The sequence below is a fragment of the Mauremys reevesii genome, unplaced genomic scaffold (assembly GCF_016161935.1).
Source record: "Mauremys reevesii isolate NIE-2019 unplaced genomic scaffold, ASM1616193v1 Contig78, whole genome shotgun sequence".
Lineage (NCBI taxonomy): Eukaryota > Metazoa > Chordata > Testudines > Geoemydidae > Mauremys > Mauremys reevesii.
In genome coordinates, this window is record NW_024100893.1 from 308,175 (window position 1) to 325,212 (window position 17,038).

Consider the following 17,038-nt stretch of genomic DNA (forward strand, 5'->3'; position numbering starts at 1 on the left):
GCAGGAGCGCCCTGGCCGGCTGCAGTTAACTGTTTCTGGGCACCTCCGTGCGTTAATGCAGCAACCCCAGGTGTTAACCCGCTCGCTCTCGGGGTTCCACTTGGAAGTTCTTTGTTATCACTCCCCTGTGATCGAATCGCAGCTCCCGTCTCCTCATGTGCTCTGTCACCTGGACCATTTTTAACCTCATCTGATTTACCAGTCCAGTGACAGTGTTGTTTGCTGCTTCCCTCTCCTGGGCACTCACTTCTCCCGTTCGGCCTAGGTGTCGGTTCAGGCTTTACCGGAGCCTGGATCTTATCCTACGGGTGGCCCCTGCCCGTGGCTTGTTAGGTGGCTGGTTCGGGTCATTCCCAATGTCCCCATTGCAGCCCCATTCCAGCCATTCCATGTTCCAGCTTTTAATTCTGCTCTGGCCACCACGTTCCCTTCCTGTCCCCATTGTTCAAACACTACAAAAGTGCCCAGAGTTTGTTGTTGCCCAGCAAGACCAGACCAGGGGGCGGCAGGTCCCTCTCTCCCAGGTTCTCTGCAGCTGTTTCCAACCGTCTGCGCTGTCCCGGGACCTGCCGTAAGGTATCATGTCTCTGCACTGCCGGCTTCCCGGGCTCTGCTGTGTCTCTTGTTTCTTTTCACTCTTTTTCTGTCCCTGTTACTAGCCCCCGGCGGGTCGTCTTAACCATTTAACAGCCACAGCCATAGTTTGCAATATTGTCCATTTCTAACTCTTGTTACTTTTCAAGGCTACCGTCTTGGCCTGAGCCTTACAGAGTTGCTGAGCAATCATCATGGTGCTCACTCACGCCCGATTCTGGTCTCTCTAGCAACCCAGGAGCACTTTCCCCTGCGGGCCCATGGGGCAGAGTTTGCAGCCGGAGCCGTCCGGGGAGAGGAGCGGTAAGAGGCGTCGTTAACTAATCTGACCATTCTGGGCCCTGGTTCTGCACGGAGCCTTCACTACATCAGCCAATAACAATGGCCCAAGTCCTAGGGTCTCTCTTCAGTGTAATGCCACATTTTCTCTGCACCCTCCCCCTTTCCCCTCTGAATCTGTCAGACCCACGCAGAACCCATCGTCTGCAGCCACACTCACCCACTACTTGCTGTTATGATATTTGTATTAGAGTAACAGCTAGACAACTCTTTGTGCCAGGCACTGCACAGACACACAGCAAGATCAGGGCCCCGTTGTGCCGGGCGCTGCACAGACACACAGGGAGAGACAGTCCCTGCCCCAGGGAGTTTACAATCTAACTAGACAAGATGAGGACTGTTTCCCCTGTTTTACAGATGGGTTATTGAGGCCTAAGGAGATGAAGGTTCAGATGTGGAGCTGGGTGGGAAAATGTCAAGACAATGTGAGTTCATAGGTAGATTTTAGAGCACGTAGAGTCACTGACCTTTATCACAAAGTGATGCTCAACCATCACCATAGCAGAGCTGGGCTCCATCTATCTCTGTAGCCCCCCATGTCCCCATCCTTCCCTTCCACAGACAGCAGCAGGTCTTGTATACCCAGCAGCAGGTACTCCCCTGCCTTCCCAGGACAGGGGCTCCTAGCTGAGGTCTCTGGGGCCGGTGGGCCCATCCTGACGGCAGCTGCCTTTGCTTTGGAGGTGGAAGGAAGCCCGACGAGATGGCAGAGGAGGGCTCTGAACTGGAAAGGGGCCTCCATGCCATCGTGGGCAGCTTCTACAGATACGCCGAGGGCTCCGAGGGACCCAAGGAGCTGGACCAGGCGGCTTTCCAGACGTTGCTCAGCAATGAGCTGAGCCATCAGCTCATGGTGAGACCCGGCTACTGGCACCCCAAGGCAACTGGAGACATCAACCACTGGCTCCTAGCAAAGGGGGGGGGAGTCTCTCTGTGACCCTCAGCCCTGCCCTCCAGCGCCCTGCTGCCCCTGCCCTGGGCTCCCCACCAGCTCTACTGGTGCCCCTCAATCCTGACCTACAGCCCCCTGCTGTCCCAGCCCGGGGATCCCCCCACAACTCTGCGGGTGCCCCTCACTCCCAACCCAGAGACCCCGATGAGCCCAGCCCTGGCTCCCCCCCCGCACAGCGCTCTGCTGGGGCCCCTCAGTCCCGGCCCACATCCCCCTGCTCTCCCAGGAGTTAGCGCTGCTCTGCACAGCTCTGCCAATGGCACTAAATCCTGACCCACTGACCCCCCTGCTATGCCAGACCAGGCTCCCCACAGCCCTGCCAATGGGCCTCAAGCTTGACTTGTATCTCACTTCTCCTTCACGTGCGTGCACAGACACACACACACACACACACCCTGTGTGTGGGGAGCCCTGCTAGTCTGACCCCCTGCAGCAGGGGGCAGCAGCGCGCACACACTCACACAGACACACACATGGCAGTAAAGCCCGTTACTGATCCACGTGCCCGATGGGTCCCCAGCAGTGACTTGCTGTTTCCTTGGTGAGCTTAGAACGCAGAGGACCGGAAGGCAGCGCTGGACATGTTTAAGACGGTGGATGCCAACAACGATCAGAAAATCTCCTTCGACGAGTACTGGGAGCTCATCGCAGAGATCTGCCGAGTGATCCGACGCAGCCATTATAATGAGTAGTGACCGGGGAGCTGTGTCTGGTGGGGAAACCGAGGCACATGCCTCAACGGGAAATGCCCCCAAATCCTTTGCCTGATGCACTCAAAGCAAACCTGCACCTCCCCCACTAAACCGTAATCTGTCTGCTAAACACCCCCACTAAACTCAGCGACCTTAATCTGTCTGCTTGCTGGGACCCCTCACCCCCTTCCCCGTTCCGCATGTCTCATGCTTCTGCAGCTGCCCCTGTCCCCCTTGTCTGGATCCCACCCTGATCACCCCTCGGTCTTTGCTCACATGCTCCCCACCTTGTCACAACCCAATGGCCCCCTCCCTCAGGTCCCTTGGGGAGGCAGATCAGCACTGTATGTTGCTAACGTTGTTGCAAGCATCGCAAGGCATTTTGGGAAGGGTTAAAGGTGTGAGAGTGGAGTGGACGATTCCTTTGCAGGTTGCGAGAGGCCAAAGGGGGAGGAAGGAAGAGTGCAGAGAACGGGTTACCTCGACACTTCAACTCCGAAGAGAAGATGCTGGCCTCAGTCCAAGGTCAAGGCACTCGACAAGCTGAGCAGGGCCGCAGAGATTGCAAAAACGAGCGAGACGGCAAGGTCAGCGACGGGGAAAACAGCCTCACATCCGTGGAGCTGGTGTGTTTTGGGAAAGCTGAGGAGGCTACAGAAAGCCGGTTTGGACTGGTACAAAGAGCACCAGGAACAGAGGACCCTGAACGAAACACCCCCAAAAGAACCCAGGACTTAAAAACGCTCCCGAGAGCCAAAGCAAGTCAGAGAAAAACAGCAGACCCTGGACAACACGTAAATGGGACAAGAACTCCTGTCCACCCCTCCCCCTCTTCTTCTTACATTACACCCCGGCTTGGCCAGCCTCAGGTAGTGCGGGTGTGAGTATGAAAGGGGGTTAGGGCTTGGGGCACTAACGCTTTCTTCCTTCCTCTGAGTGACATGGGAACCCCCAGTGCTCTCTGCTGCTGTTTTATTAATAAAGCTTTAAAACTTAGACACTTGGTGTGCTTCGTCATCTCCTCCCCTAACGATCCTGCAGCCTCAGCCTGATCACCTGACGCCTCAGGCAGCTTGGTAACAAAAATCTGTCACACTCTCCCCCACTGCTGGGAGTCACCCCGTACACCCCGAATCTGCCCTGGCCTCTGCTCTCCATGTCACCTACCTCCCCACTGGCTCTGGCATGGGAGCCCCACACGACCCAGCTCTCCGTCACTGGGATCTCTCCCCCACCCCCTACAGCCTGCTCTCCGTCACACTGACAGTTTTAAAAATCAAAGTGGGATGTTTTTCTAGAGGATCGGCTCTTGTTCAAGCAGGGATTAATTCAGGGCAGTCCTATGGCCTGTGTTATACTGGTCATTTTAGCTTAGCACAGTGATCCCTTCTGGTCTTGGAATCCACAAGTCTATGACATAAGAACATAAGAATATAAGAACGGACATACTGGGTCAGACCAAAGGTCCTTCCAGCACAGTATCTGTCTACCGACAACGGCCAGGTGCCCCAGAGGGAGTGAACCTAACAGGTAATGATCAAGTGATCTCTCTCCTGCCATCCATCTCCACCCTCTGACAAACAGAGGCTATGCACACCATTCCTTACCCAGCCTGGCTAATAGCCATTAATTAACAACCTCCATGAATTTATCCACTTCCCTTTTAAACACTGTTATAGTTCTAGCCTTCACAAGCTCCTCAGGTAAGGAGTTCCACAATTTGACTGTGCGCCATGTGAAGAAGAATTTCTTTTATTTGTTTTAAACCTGCTGCTCATTAATTTCATTTGGTGGCCCCTAGTTCTTACATAATGGGAACAAGTACATAATTTTTCCTTATTCACTTTCTCCACATCACTCATGATTTTATAGACCTCTATCATATCCCTCAGGCCCTGGTCTACACTAGGGGGTTAGGTCGGTTTTAGCCACGTTAGGTCAATTTTAAAATGACTGCGTCTACACAACCAACCCCGTTCCTTCAACCTAAAGGGCTCTTAAAATTGACTTCTGTTCTCCTCCCTGATGAGGGGAGTAGCACTAAAATCAACCTTGCTGGGTTGAATTTGGGGTAGTGTGCATGCAAATTGATGTATTTGGTCTCCAGGAGCTATCCCAGAGTGCTCCAGTGTGACCCCTCTGGACAGCACTTTCAACTCCGATGCACTAGCCAGGTAGACAGGAAAAGCCCCAGGAACTTCTGGATTTCATTTCCTGTTTGGTCAGTGTGGCGAGCTCAGCAGCACAGGTGACCATGCAGTCCCCCAAGAATCGCAAACAAGCTCCAGCATGGACCGAAAGGGAGATACTGGATCTGATTGCTGTATGGGGAGAAGAATCTATGCAGGCCGAACTCCGACCAAAAAGAAGAAATGCAAATATATTTTCCAAAATCTTACAGGGCATGATGGAGAGAGGCTACCACAGGGACACACAGCAGTGCCTGCATGAAAGTTAAGGAGCTCAGGCAAGCCTACCAAAAAAACAAAGGAGGCAAACGGTCTCTCTGGGTCAGAGCCCCATACATGCCGTTTCTATGATCAGCTGCATAGCATTCTGGGGGACCCTACCACTACCCCACCACTGTCCGTGGACATCTGCAAGGGGAAGTCTCACGCAAGAGGGAGGAGGATTTTGTGGATGAGGAGGAGGAGGAGGATGCACAGCAGGTGAATCTATTCTCCCCAGCAGCCAGGACCTTTTCATCACCCTGGAGCCAATACTCTCTGAAGGTGGGATCCCCAACCCTGAAGCTGGAGAAGGTACCTCTGCTCATTTGTAACTACAGTACAGGGTTTAAAAGCAATAGTGTTTAATGTTTGATTTGCCCTGAAGACTTGGGATGCATTCGCAGCCAGTACAGCTACTGGAAAAGTCTGTTAATGTGTCTGGGGATGGAGCGGGAATCCTCCAGGGACATCTCCATGAAGCTCTCCTGGAGGTACTCTGAAAGCCTTTGCAGAAGGTTTCCGGGGAGGGCTGCCTTGTTCCATCCTCCACGGTAGGACACTTTACCACGCCAAGCCAGTAGCAAGTAGTCTGGAATCATTGCAGCACAAAGCATGGCAGCGAATGGTCCTGGGTTTTGGTCACATTCAAACAACATTCGGTCTTTATCTCTCTGTGTTAGCCTCAGGAGAGTGATATCATTTATGGTCACCTATGATGGGGGTGTTTCCATTCACCACAGAGTTCTTGTGTTAGTGGCGGGTTGTCATTATTAGTATATGCAGAACTAGCCAGGAAAAGAGAGACACATTTCTAACCAAGCAGGAGGTCACATGGACACCAAGACTCTATATAACACAATCATGAACCCAGGGCAAATCAGGTCTGACCAGAGGGCATAGATCTGGATGCGAACAATCTCACCATTGAGGGGTACATACTTATGCAGCAGATGCAACTGAGAGGCTGCCTAACCCAGGAGGAAAGGTCTCATACAGAGCACTGTGAAACACAGCTTTACTGCAGATGTGAGTTGAATAAATACTCATGGTGAGCTCCCAGCACTGTATTACTGGGGTATCGTGATATCATTGCATTCCACTGTGGCTGCAACTAATGACTACAGCAAGGTGTGGAACATACCAAAGGTGAAACGGTTTTAAAGGAATGAGCATTTCTCGCATTGACAGCATGCAAAGCATCAGCCCCTCTCCCTCCCTCCCTGTTGCTCCTGGATGCGCCCCCCTGCATTGTCTCTGGAGACAGGTGGGGAACGACGCTGAAGGAGCAAGGTAAGTTCTCTACCTGGGATGAAGGGGGACTTAGTGGGGCTCACGCTTTAGCCCTGGTGTGGTTGGGTGGTGGGGACTTAGGGAGCCTGGGCCTGGCTGCAGACCAGGGTTCCAGCCATGGAGCGTCAGGTGCCAACAGCAGGCTCTCAGGCACTGACCCCCAGCTCTTCTCTGGCCTCACAGCCCTGGCCTTCAGCCACGGGTCTTCAGGCTCCAACCCCTGGCAGCGCAGCCGCAGGCTCCAATCCCTGGCTCTCGCCTATGGCGTCAACCCCCAATCCCGGTGGCAGCCACTGTCCCCAGGTGCTGATCCCCGGCAGCACACTCCGAACCCCAGCCATGGTCGCTGGTCCTGGGTGCTGTCCCTGGGCTCCAGCAGCTCCCCAGCCCCGGCTGCCTGCCCTGGGTGCAGATCCCTGGCCTCAGGCTCCGGCGGGTGCTGGCTCTGGATCCTGACCCCTAGCCCTGGCTGCACAGCAACAGGTGTGGACCCCAAGCACCATCCCTGGTAGTGGCTGCTGGCCCCAGGCGCCAACGCCCGGCCACGCACTCCGATCCCCAGCCCTGACCATTGACACTGGACACTGCTCCTGGATGTCGACCCTGAGCTCCTGTGGGTGCTGGCCACTGGTGCCAATCCCTGGCTCTGGTCACATGGCATCAGGTGCCAACCCTGGGATCCAGCGGATGCTGGCCCTGGACACCGATACCTACCCCTTCCGCAGTCACGTGGCAGCAAATGTGGACCCCGAGTGCCAACCCCCGGCTACATGGCAGTGGATGCCAATCCCCAGACCTGACCACACAGCAGCAGGTACTGACCCCCAGCCACCAATCCTCACCCCCCGACCATGCGGTAGCCGGGGCCCCCCGTCCATTGCACCTGGCCTCTGCTGCCTCCCCCAGCCCTGCATCCATCTTCCCTGCCCCCCGCTGCCTCAATCCCCACCCCATCCAGGTCTTAATTTGCCAGGACTTGCTGTGAAAAGTGATATTAACAAACACACAACTGGTGATTAGCAACTTTAACAAGAGCCTTAACACCAGGTGTCCTCTCTTCCCCCAGTGCTGGGAAGGGCTGGGCCCCAACTGGCAACACTGCTCTGCCAGGGCTCAGCCCTGCAAACAGTTTAGGGAGTGTGAGCAGAGCCAGTGGCAAATGCTCAGAGGGTCTGGGGAGAGCAACAGCTCCATCCTGAGCTAGCCACCTGCACAGATTCATACAGCACCTAGCGTTTTCCATGTATGCTCCATCACAGGGCCCCACTTGTGCAGCCCTTCCTTCTATTGCCTAGGTTGATGTTCAAGTATCTCCTTCCCCTAACCCCGCACTCCTCTCCTGATCCCCTTCCCCAAATCTGCACTCCTCTCCTGATCCCCTTCCCCAACCCTGCATTTCCCCCTGCTCCCCAAACCCTGCACTCCTCCCCTGATCCCCAAACCTCACACTCCCCCAACCCTGCACTCCTCTCCTGATCCCCTTCACCCCAACCCTGCAGTCCCCCCTGCTCCCCAAACCCCACACTCTCCCAACCCTGAACAACTCTCCTAATCCCCTTCCCGCAAACCCCGCACTCCTCTCCTGATCCCCTTCCCCCAAACCCCACACTTCCCCCTGCTCCCCAAACTCCGCACTCCTCCATCCTTGCACTCCTTTCCTGATCCCCTTCCCCCCAACCCTGCATTTCCCCCTGCTCCCCCAACCCTGCACTCCCTGCTCCCCAACCCCGCACTCCTCTCCTGCTCCCCAACCCTGCACTCCCTGCTCCCCAAACCCCACACTCCTCTCCTGATCCCCAACCCTGCACCTCCCCTGCTCCCCAACCCCGCACTCCTCTCCTGATCCCCAACCCTGCACTCCCTGCTCCCCAACCCCCGCACTCCTCTCCTGATCCCCAACCCTGCACCTCCCCCTGCTCCCCAACCCCGCACTCCTCTCCTGATCCCCAACCCTGCACCTCCCCTGCTCCCCAACCCCGCACTCCTCTCCTGATCCCCAACCCTGCACACCCCCCTGCTCCCCAACCCCAGCACTCCTCTCCTGATCCCCAACCCTGCACTCCCCCCTGCTCCCCAAACCCTGCACTCCTCTCCTGATCCCCAACCCTGCACTCCCCCCTGCTCCCCAAACCCCGCACTCCTCTCCTGATCCCCAACCCTGCACTCACCCCTGCTCCCCAAACCCCACACTCCTCTCCTGATCCCCAACCCTGCACCTCCTCCTGCTCCCCAACCCCCGCACTCCTCTCCGGAGCCCCTTCCCCACAATCGCCTCCTGCCCCGCACTCCCCCGCGGCCCGAGCCTCCCGCGCCAGGCACTCGGTGCCGCCGGACTTAGTGCTGTGAACTCCAGGTGAGAGAGAGAGGGAGGTTTGGAGGAGGAAATCAAATACATCCAGAGGGGAGAATGCGAAAGGTCTGCAACAGGGCAGGCTGAGACTTTTATCTCCCTTCCCCCCACCCCCCGCAGGAGGGGAAACTGAGGCACTGAGTGATCAGATTCCCCTCTCCAAATTATTTGCAAAGGAGGAGGACGGGGGCTCCTATCCAAACCAGTTCCCTTCCCATCAACTCTGCTTTCCCTGCTGCAAGACCGCTGTAGGGGCTGAATATTTTCATTAAATTATGGCTCCTTCGTTTGCCCTACAACAATGAAATAGACCGGCTTGATGGGGGGGAATAGCCCCGCCCCTAAAGCTTTGTGGATATTAAGGTTTTTTTGTGGGGGGGGACATGATAATATTCTAGATCAAATTCAATCAAATGCCCAGCTCAGCTTTCTAGCCATCCAGCAGCTTTAGGGCAGGGAAGGTAGGTGCTTTTGGTGGAGAGTGGTCGCAAAACAGAGGTGAATTTAGCGGGGGTTTGTGGGGTCTGCTTGAAATCCCACCCGATGCAGCCACACAGAATCATTGGCAGCGCTGGGAGAGGCCAGGAGTGGAAGCAGGTGCCCTGGGGGTGGGGGGACATTTGTCCTCAGTCCTGGGCTCTGGGATGGACTAGGCTGGGTGGTGGGTTCAGTCTAGTCTTCCTGCCTGTTGCTCTCACTGGGGTTTGTGGTTTTCATCTGGCTCCACCAAAAAGATCAAACAAGCCCAGTAGAAAAGGGGAGTGAGAGAGGCAGGAAGGAGTTTGTAAGGGGTTTAAGTGACCCATCAGCGAAAGAGTAAAACCAGAGTTTGACTGGGTTTCCCCCCAGCCACCACTCCTGCAAACACTGAGCAAGGGGCAGCTCCATCCCCCACTGAGGCTATGGTGAGGGACAGGAGGAAGGAAGCCACATGGCAGTCCCTTCCCCCCAGCACCCCCCTCCATCCCCCAAACTCTGTCCCAAAGCCTGCACTCACCCCTCTGCATGCCCTCCCAGAGCCTGCACCCCTCCACCCTTCCTGCACCCCACCCCGTGCCCCAGTCCGGAGCCTGCACCCAGCACCCAAACTCCGTCCCACTCAGCCCTGGGCAAAGCTCCTTGGTCTGGCTCCCAGCCCCTCTCCAAGGGTTAGAAGCAGCAAAGAATCCTGTGGCACCTTATAGACTAACAGATGTTTTGCAGCATGAGCTTTCGTGGGTGAATACCCACTTCTTCGGATGCAAGCAGTCAAGGGTTGCAGCTGTCTGGAGGTGCTGCCTTCCACACCTTCCTCATTCACACCTCATTCATTCAATAGGGCAATTGATTACAAAGTGGAGAGAAGATCTTATTCTACTTCTAGCAAAAAGACATTTTTCTTTTACCTTAATTACACTACCTTAGGGGCCTGCTATAACATATTACTAAGGTTCAATACAAAGTCATGTAAAAGTTATACAAAAATGCATAATGCAGCGATTTATCTACAACTCCATTGATTGACTGCTGTGTGCAGTAATATAGTGACCCCTGGGTCTTTGAATAAGACTATATACTGGGGGGCGGGGTGCAGCAGCGAGTCGGGGGCGAGCGGGTGGGCAAGTGGCAGGTGGGCACAGAGGTGAGCAGTGAGCCAGCAGGGGTTTAGGGGCGGGCATGGGGTTTCTGGCAGGAAGGGAGAAAGTGAAAGGAGGCGAGTGGTGGGTGGGGACTGACTAGGAGGGATGCAGCAAGTCAGTGGGGGACTAGGGGGTGAAGAGGAGTGTGATGGTGGGGCCGCGCGGGGCGGGGGTGGGTCCTATTTTACTGCTGTGATCTGGTCACCCTATGTGTGCCAGGTTTCAGAGTAGCAGCCGTGTTAGTCTGTATCTGCAAAAAGAACAGGAGTACTTGTGGCACCTTAGAGACTAACAAATTTATTTCAGCATGAGCTTTCATGGGCTACAGCCCACTTCTTCGGATGCATAGAATGGAATACTTCTTTTTGCCTATGGGTGCCGTTTCTCCCCCCTCCCCCTCAAACCTTCCTCTTGGCCCACAGCTGTTTTGATGGGGTGGCGCTGAGGAAGGAGGGTTTGTTTCATGAAGCGAGCATCGCTGGTGGGGGCAGTGTTTCCACGGGGCTGGGCAGTGCTGGGGGGAAGGAGGGGGCATAAAATAAACATTATTGAAGAAAATCAGTTGTACAACTATCAAAACAAATTATTTTCCTAATATGAAAGTGAAAATCTATAATTAATATTCTTTTAGAATGTGGTGACTTCTATCAATATGGGCAAGAGATCAAGAGATATTGGTAGAAAGTACCCAAGTGGGAGTAAGAAAAGAGCCATATACAATATTATGTAGTAATATATCATTTTGTTATGTATCTAGTCATGGAAAGTAAATAATACATGTAAGAAATGAAAGGTGGTTTTTTTTTAAGTGTTTTTTTTTAAGTCATCTGCCGGGCCCCACAAAACTGTTCGAATTAGGCCCCGCACTTCCTAAAGCTGGCCCTGGGAGACAGGTACCTAGCGCCTCCCTCCCCCGCAGTCTGTAAGAGAACCTGTGTCTCCCTGTTTGGCTGCAGCCTTTAAAGCCTATCATAAAGTATCCACATTTCCTCATATAGTGTTTATACAGACATTTCACAATGATATTAAGCACCAGGGGGTCATTTGTTTTCAGAAAACCTCACCCCGCACTCGTATAACACAGCACTATTGTATCCAGTCAGTTGATTCAGTTGATTATCACATGAAGTTCAGACCAGTAAATCTTTGCAATGGACCCTTCTGAAAAATAAAACCCAGAAGAGCTTCTCTCTCCTGCTGGGCGTAGACACCAGGCTGCCTTGTCCCCCGCTTCTCAGTGTGAGCTTTGATGGGTCTGTGTGCGGCTTGAATGTAAACTGAGGTAAACACACAGTCCCTCACTTAGGATCAATCTGTTTAACAACTCCCCCGGCATATGGAGTTTGAACTCATTTTAGTGACCATTCCAGTGTATGTCCATAACTCTTAGCACCCATCGCGTACATATATCACACAAGGATATGAATGGTCAGAGAGTTATCAGTTTTCAAATGATACCTCACAATGTGTATTGTGCACAAAGATTGTTACAGTCGTGTGTAGGGTGTGAATCCTGGGGTCTAGTGTCACTGCACACATGGTCTGTCGGCACCAAAGATGAGGAAGAACTGGGGTGTGATGGGGAGCCAGTCTAGGAGGTGGGGGGACAGGGTTCAGATGACCAGTCGCAGAAACACAACAAGGAGAAGGACGCTGGGAACGGTGGCAGACAGACTGGCACCATTCGGACTGACAGTGGTAGTGAAGTTCACCACCTTGAAAGTCACACCAGGCACGTTCTCCTGGATCCAATCATTGTGGGCGTTCGGGCGGTTGTAGACCCCGAGGTAACCAGGAGCAACAGCAAGTTCAGAAGGAGATGGCAAGCCTGCTGGACAGGCAATAATTAAAGAGTCAAACAGTCCCTGGGTTGAGGAGGTCGTTTTGCTGATGTTTACAGGGAGCTCCTCCCGAGTGTGGGGGGCAGAATGGGAGGAAGCACAAAGGGGCTTGTTTGAAGATTTAACCAGGGAGTGATGCGGGTTAGCATCATGGGCCATGCAACTGCGGACACTGTGTGCCCTTAGCCCAGGGGTGGGCAAACTGCCCTGTCTGCAGGTGCTGCCCCTGGAGCTCCCATTGGCTGTGGTTCCCACCAATGGGAGCTGCAGGGGCGGTGCTTAGGACACAGGCAGCGTGTGGAGCCTCCTGGCTTTCCCTATGCATAGAAGCCGGATTGGGGATGTGCTGCTGCTTCTGTGAGCCACACGGAGACATGGCACTCGCTTTTGTCGCCTTATCTGGACTCTCTGCAATTGGGCCACATCTTTCCTGAAAAGTGGTGCCCAGAACTGGACACTAGACTCCAGCTGAGGCCTAATCAGTGCGGAGTAAGGGCAGAAGAATCACTTCTTGTGTCTTGCTTACAACGTTCCTTCTCTTGCCTCCATATTACAAGTGGCAAACAGAGGGAGACTAACCCCAGGTTTTTAAAAGGTATTTAGGCCACATAAATCCCATTGGTTTCAATGGGAATTAGGAACTGAAATCCCTTTAAAAAATCTGGCCCTAAGTGATTTGCTCAAGATCACAAAGGAAGTCTGCAGTGGAGGCAGAATTTAAACTCAGACCCCTCAAGTCTTAGATGAGTGCCATAACCTCTGGACCATCCTTCCTTTCTCCTGTGTGTGTCTAATGACGTGTTTGTGTCTATCTAACCCCAGACATAACCATGTCTCTGTCTATCTATCCCCATAGAAAAACATCCGTCTGTCTAGTGTCTACCTGTCTATCACCTTTTCATAATTAAAGCAGGAGCTATGCTACGTATAAGAAGTCAATTAAAACCACAAACTAGGAATAAACACTGATAAGTTCAATAATCAGCATTCTTGTTGAAATCAGTAAGATTATGTTCACACTGGTTCACTGTATATTAACTGAAGAGATATGAATGAAGAGCCAAGTTAAGCAGCAGGAGCTGAATTAAAACTATGGGTGAGACCCTCATGCCTACTCTGGCTTCTTGCACAGCCTAAAACTGGAGTTCTGCAGTGGGGAAGCAGAGACAGCAAGTGAGTTTGGAAAAGCTTCCGCCTCCAAAGAAAAGGACCCTAATGAATACCAAGTAAAACATCTCCCTCTCTCCCGTGCTCACATGCAGTATCTTATCATCCTGTACAACCTATGGCTACAAATCTCTATAATTTACTGTGAGTGACTGGAGACAGTGGCAGGACCAGTCTGTCCTTCTCAGAAGATAGTTCATTAGCAGAGTCATAAAGCAACTTCCTAGAGAATCTCCACCTAATGGGCCACAATGAATTGCAGGTCAAACAGCATCAAGAAAGATGATTCCCTTGGAAGCTAGGTGGGTCCTGATGATCCTGTTCCTTCTCCCGCTTCAAACTAAGAAGAAAACTCAACTATGCAAGAGAGATTTCATTCCATTGTTGGTGTGTATCCACCCCGAACCCATGAGACCTTCCATGGGGGCAGAGAATGGTGCACTGGGGAAGCGCAGTCCATTCTGTACTGTCTTTATTCACAATATTCTCTCTCCAGAGCTGTCAACTGGGAATATTTCACCAGCACAAAACTTACTCTGGGAAATTTTAAATGAAAATGTTTGATATTCAAATAAATGAAGCACCTTTTTAGAAAGAAAAAAAAAGAAGAAAAAACCCTCCATTAAACAAGATTCTTTGAAACCAAGGGGTCTTGCCCCAGCATGCGGAGCCTGACTCGACTACATGAGGTCCCTTCCACCCTACATTTTCATCTTCATATGCACAGCGTATGAAATCTTTTAACTCGTTACAGCACAATGGACCAGACACGCGGTTGGTATAAATCACCATAGCTCTGCTGATGCTGATGGATCCGTGACAACTGACGCCAGATGATGATCTGTCCTGATATTCCCAAACTCTGACATGCAGCGTTCAGGATAGTTTAGGCAGTTGGTCCCATTTCACTGCAAGTTATTTTGTGAGAGAAAACGAAGACAACATTTTGGGGTCAAAAGCATCAGCACTTTGAGAACAGAAAACAATCTTTTCTCTTGGTTGACAGAATGGATTTTGGAGTTTTCCTCGGTATTAGAACTGCAAGAAAATTGACCTCTCCTCTTAGTCTTTGCCCCGTAATGTTAAAGCTTGTTGCAAGATAGAGATCTCGCTCTCTTGAACTCAAATGGATTGTGTAATGGGAGGTGGGGTTTATTTGTTCTGCCAACACCAGGGGACAGAATTCCTCAGAGCTCTGAATCACAAGTCAGGCACAAGCGGAGTGAGTGTGTCGTTAAAATACCAGTTGCATTTCCTGGCAGCAGGAGGTAGTTAGACACCAATATATGGTCTTCAAATATTGTTCAAGTTCTTAGACATGTTGATGCTTCCTTTGTCTTTCCCTCTGTTTTATGCAGGTCATGTATCTGAAAATCCCCCCTAGCAAGAAGCACGTCCAATCACAAATACACTTAGAGGAGCACGGCAAGATTTTAATCAATATCTGCCAGGATTAGAGCTGTGAAGACGGTTTCTTTCAGAGCAGCAGGACTAGACGTCTGATGTTGCACAGCCAAAGGGCAAGGAGCATTCTGCTGCTGAGCGCTGAGCGAGAAGGAACATTTGCAGCAGCAGCATGAGAGGGTCCAGGACTCCAGTAAAAAGTCAGGAAATGCACCTGTTGAGTCTGAACTTTTTATGAACTGAAACTTAACTCAGACTTCATGTCTCTATCTGAAACTTTTAATCAAAAAGCTCTGACCTGCGAACTACTCATGACCCCTCCCCTCCCAATAAGTAGCCATAAGTAGCCATCTCCTCTTTTGTCTTCTCCAATTTACATTTTAACCTGTTTTATCCTGTAGAATCTTGATTGATTATGCATAACCATTATAATCTGTTAATCACTTTGTTTACTTCTGTGTATAAACATTGATGCTCACCCCTAATAAACTTGCCACACTTACTCCGAAGCTTTGCTTTTAAGCTAAGGATTGTGTAAGCCCGTTGATCAACGAGTTGTTGTCTGGTCTCTGACAGATTTCTGAGCCCTATACCAACTCCGCACGAACTCGGGTGCTAAAGAGGTAAGTAAAACTTGCTTTTTACCTAACACACCTGCCCGTGCCCGTCCGATTCAGATCTCGATTGAGTGCTGCCAAGGCCCCCAGCAAAGAGCCTGTCATGCCACATGCCATTTAGCTGAGCCCTGGTGGGATCCTTATCAGGCAGGATAATGAGGGTGATGCTGCAGCTGGGAACAGGGAAGATCCTGCCAATGGCCCTAAAGGCCAGGATGTGACCTCACATCAGATCAGGAGGACCAGTTTGGAGACAATAGCAGTGAAAACTCTGCAGAGGGGGATGTGCCTGGCCAGAGACCGGAAGTCCACGTGGTTACTGCAGCTCTCTAACCCCTCCTCCCATTGTTCTCTAGAGAAATTGGACTTTCAACACTGAGGATTTGTAGGTTATGGCCAAATCAGTTACTGTCCTGGATATTATGCCCTTCATTGCTGTGTGTGTCTGGGGGTTGTGCAGATGCCACAACATTTGCATGGCCTCCTCTCCCTTCCTCCTCCACCAGCCTCTGCTGGGCACAATCCCAAGTGGATGCAGGGCACTGGGGTGGAAAGGTTTCGGAAAAGCCAGCTTTGCTGTTTATCCAAGAGTTCAGAGTATGGGCTGTACGGCTTGTGCTGAAGCCCACGGTCGGTAGCAAGTTCACAACTAGAAATCAGTGCCCTCGGTCCGCTTCACCGCAGGCAGGCAGGTGGGGTTGGAGGGGTTCAAACACGGCTTGGGTCAATGCTCCATCCTAGCTCAGGCTTTGGTTGGTTTCCTTCATTTCTCTCCCAGTCCTGGTAACTTATTCTGGAAAGTTTCTCAGGCAGCAGGAATTCTCCATGGCCTTTCAGGAGAACTGGGAGTGCAAACCTGCTCAGGCCTTCATAATAGCCAGGTCCCTACCAAATTCAGGGCTCACTTTGACTAGTTTACAAACCTCTGGCCTTGAAATTGACCAACGTCACCATTTCGATGTTTCCACCTGACATTTCATGGTATTGTAACCATGGGGGTCCCATCAACCTGGGAGAATGGGGGAGTTCAGAGGTTGTTGTGGTGGGGTCACAGCATTGCCACCCTCACTTCTGTGCTGCCTTCAGACCTGGGCTCCAAGGGCAGCAGCCAGCAACCTTTCTGAAGCTAGAGGAGGTTCCCACATGTGCAGGTGGGGCCCTGCTGTTGGCAGCACCTCAGCTCCTACCGACTACTTGGGAGCACCTTGGCTCCTACCATTTTCGGGGCATCCAGAGAAATGGACCCTTGAGCCCCAGAAAGAACTGCAAGGGAAGCCCTGAGCACTCACTGCAGAGGCCAGGCAGAAGCCCCGAGCCCAGGCACCTAGAGCGCCAGCAGGAGTGGGGAGGGGCATGAAAGTCCTGAGCCCGGTGCCCCAGCACTGGCTGCAGCCACAGGGGGCCAGAAGCTCTGAGTCCGGGCACCCAGAGACGTGAGTGGAGCAGAACTGCCAAGAGCAAAGCCCTGAGCCCAACGCCGGGCTGATGCAGCGCACTCACTTCTGCATTGCCTCTGCAGGTGCGTCTGATATCCCCACGGAGAGGAAGTCCTGTCCCCAGCCGGGCAGAGAAACAGCTAGGAGGCCCCTACTGGGTTCTCCTGGCTGAGGGGTCCAGCAGGACGGGGAGATCGGATTTCACAGGGCAGGGCTAATTCGATCTAGCCAAAAAAGGCACAACAAGAACCAACAGCTGCCAGCTGAAGCCAGAGAAATTCAAATGA

At 52.4% G+C, this 17,038-nt stretch overlaps 1 protein-coding gene across 2 annotated transcripts; it reads left to right on the forward strand.

Moving 5' to 3' along the window:
- Positions 1-452: 452 nt before the first annotated feature.
- LOC120394790 (protein S100-A16-like) lies at positions 453-3,573 on the forward strand. Of its 2 annotated transcripts, none has more exons than XM_039518943.1 (4): positions 453-576; positions 825-897; positions 1,617-1,786; positions 2,437-3,573. In XM_039518943.1, exons 2-4 carry the CDS (start codon positions 855-857, stop codon positions 2,575-2,577), a joined length of 354 nt encoding a protein of 117 aa, XP_039374877.1. In that variant the 5' UTR covers positions 453-576; positions 825-854; the 3' UTR covers positions 2,578-3,573. The 2 variants fall into 2 exon arrangements, with proteins under 2 accessions (XP_039374877.1, XP_039374876.1); XM_039518942.1 differs by having other exon boundaries at positions 464-576; positions 744-897.
- The last annotated feature ends 13,465 nt before the right edge of the window (positions 3,574-17,038 follow it).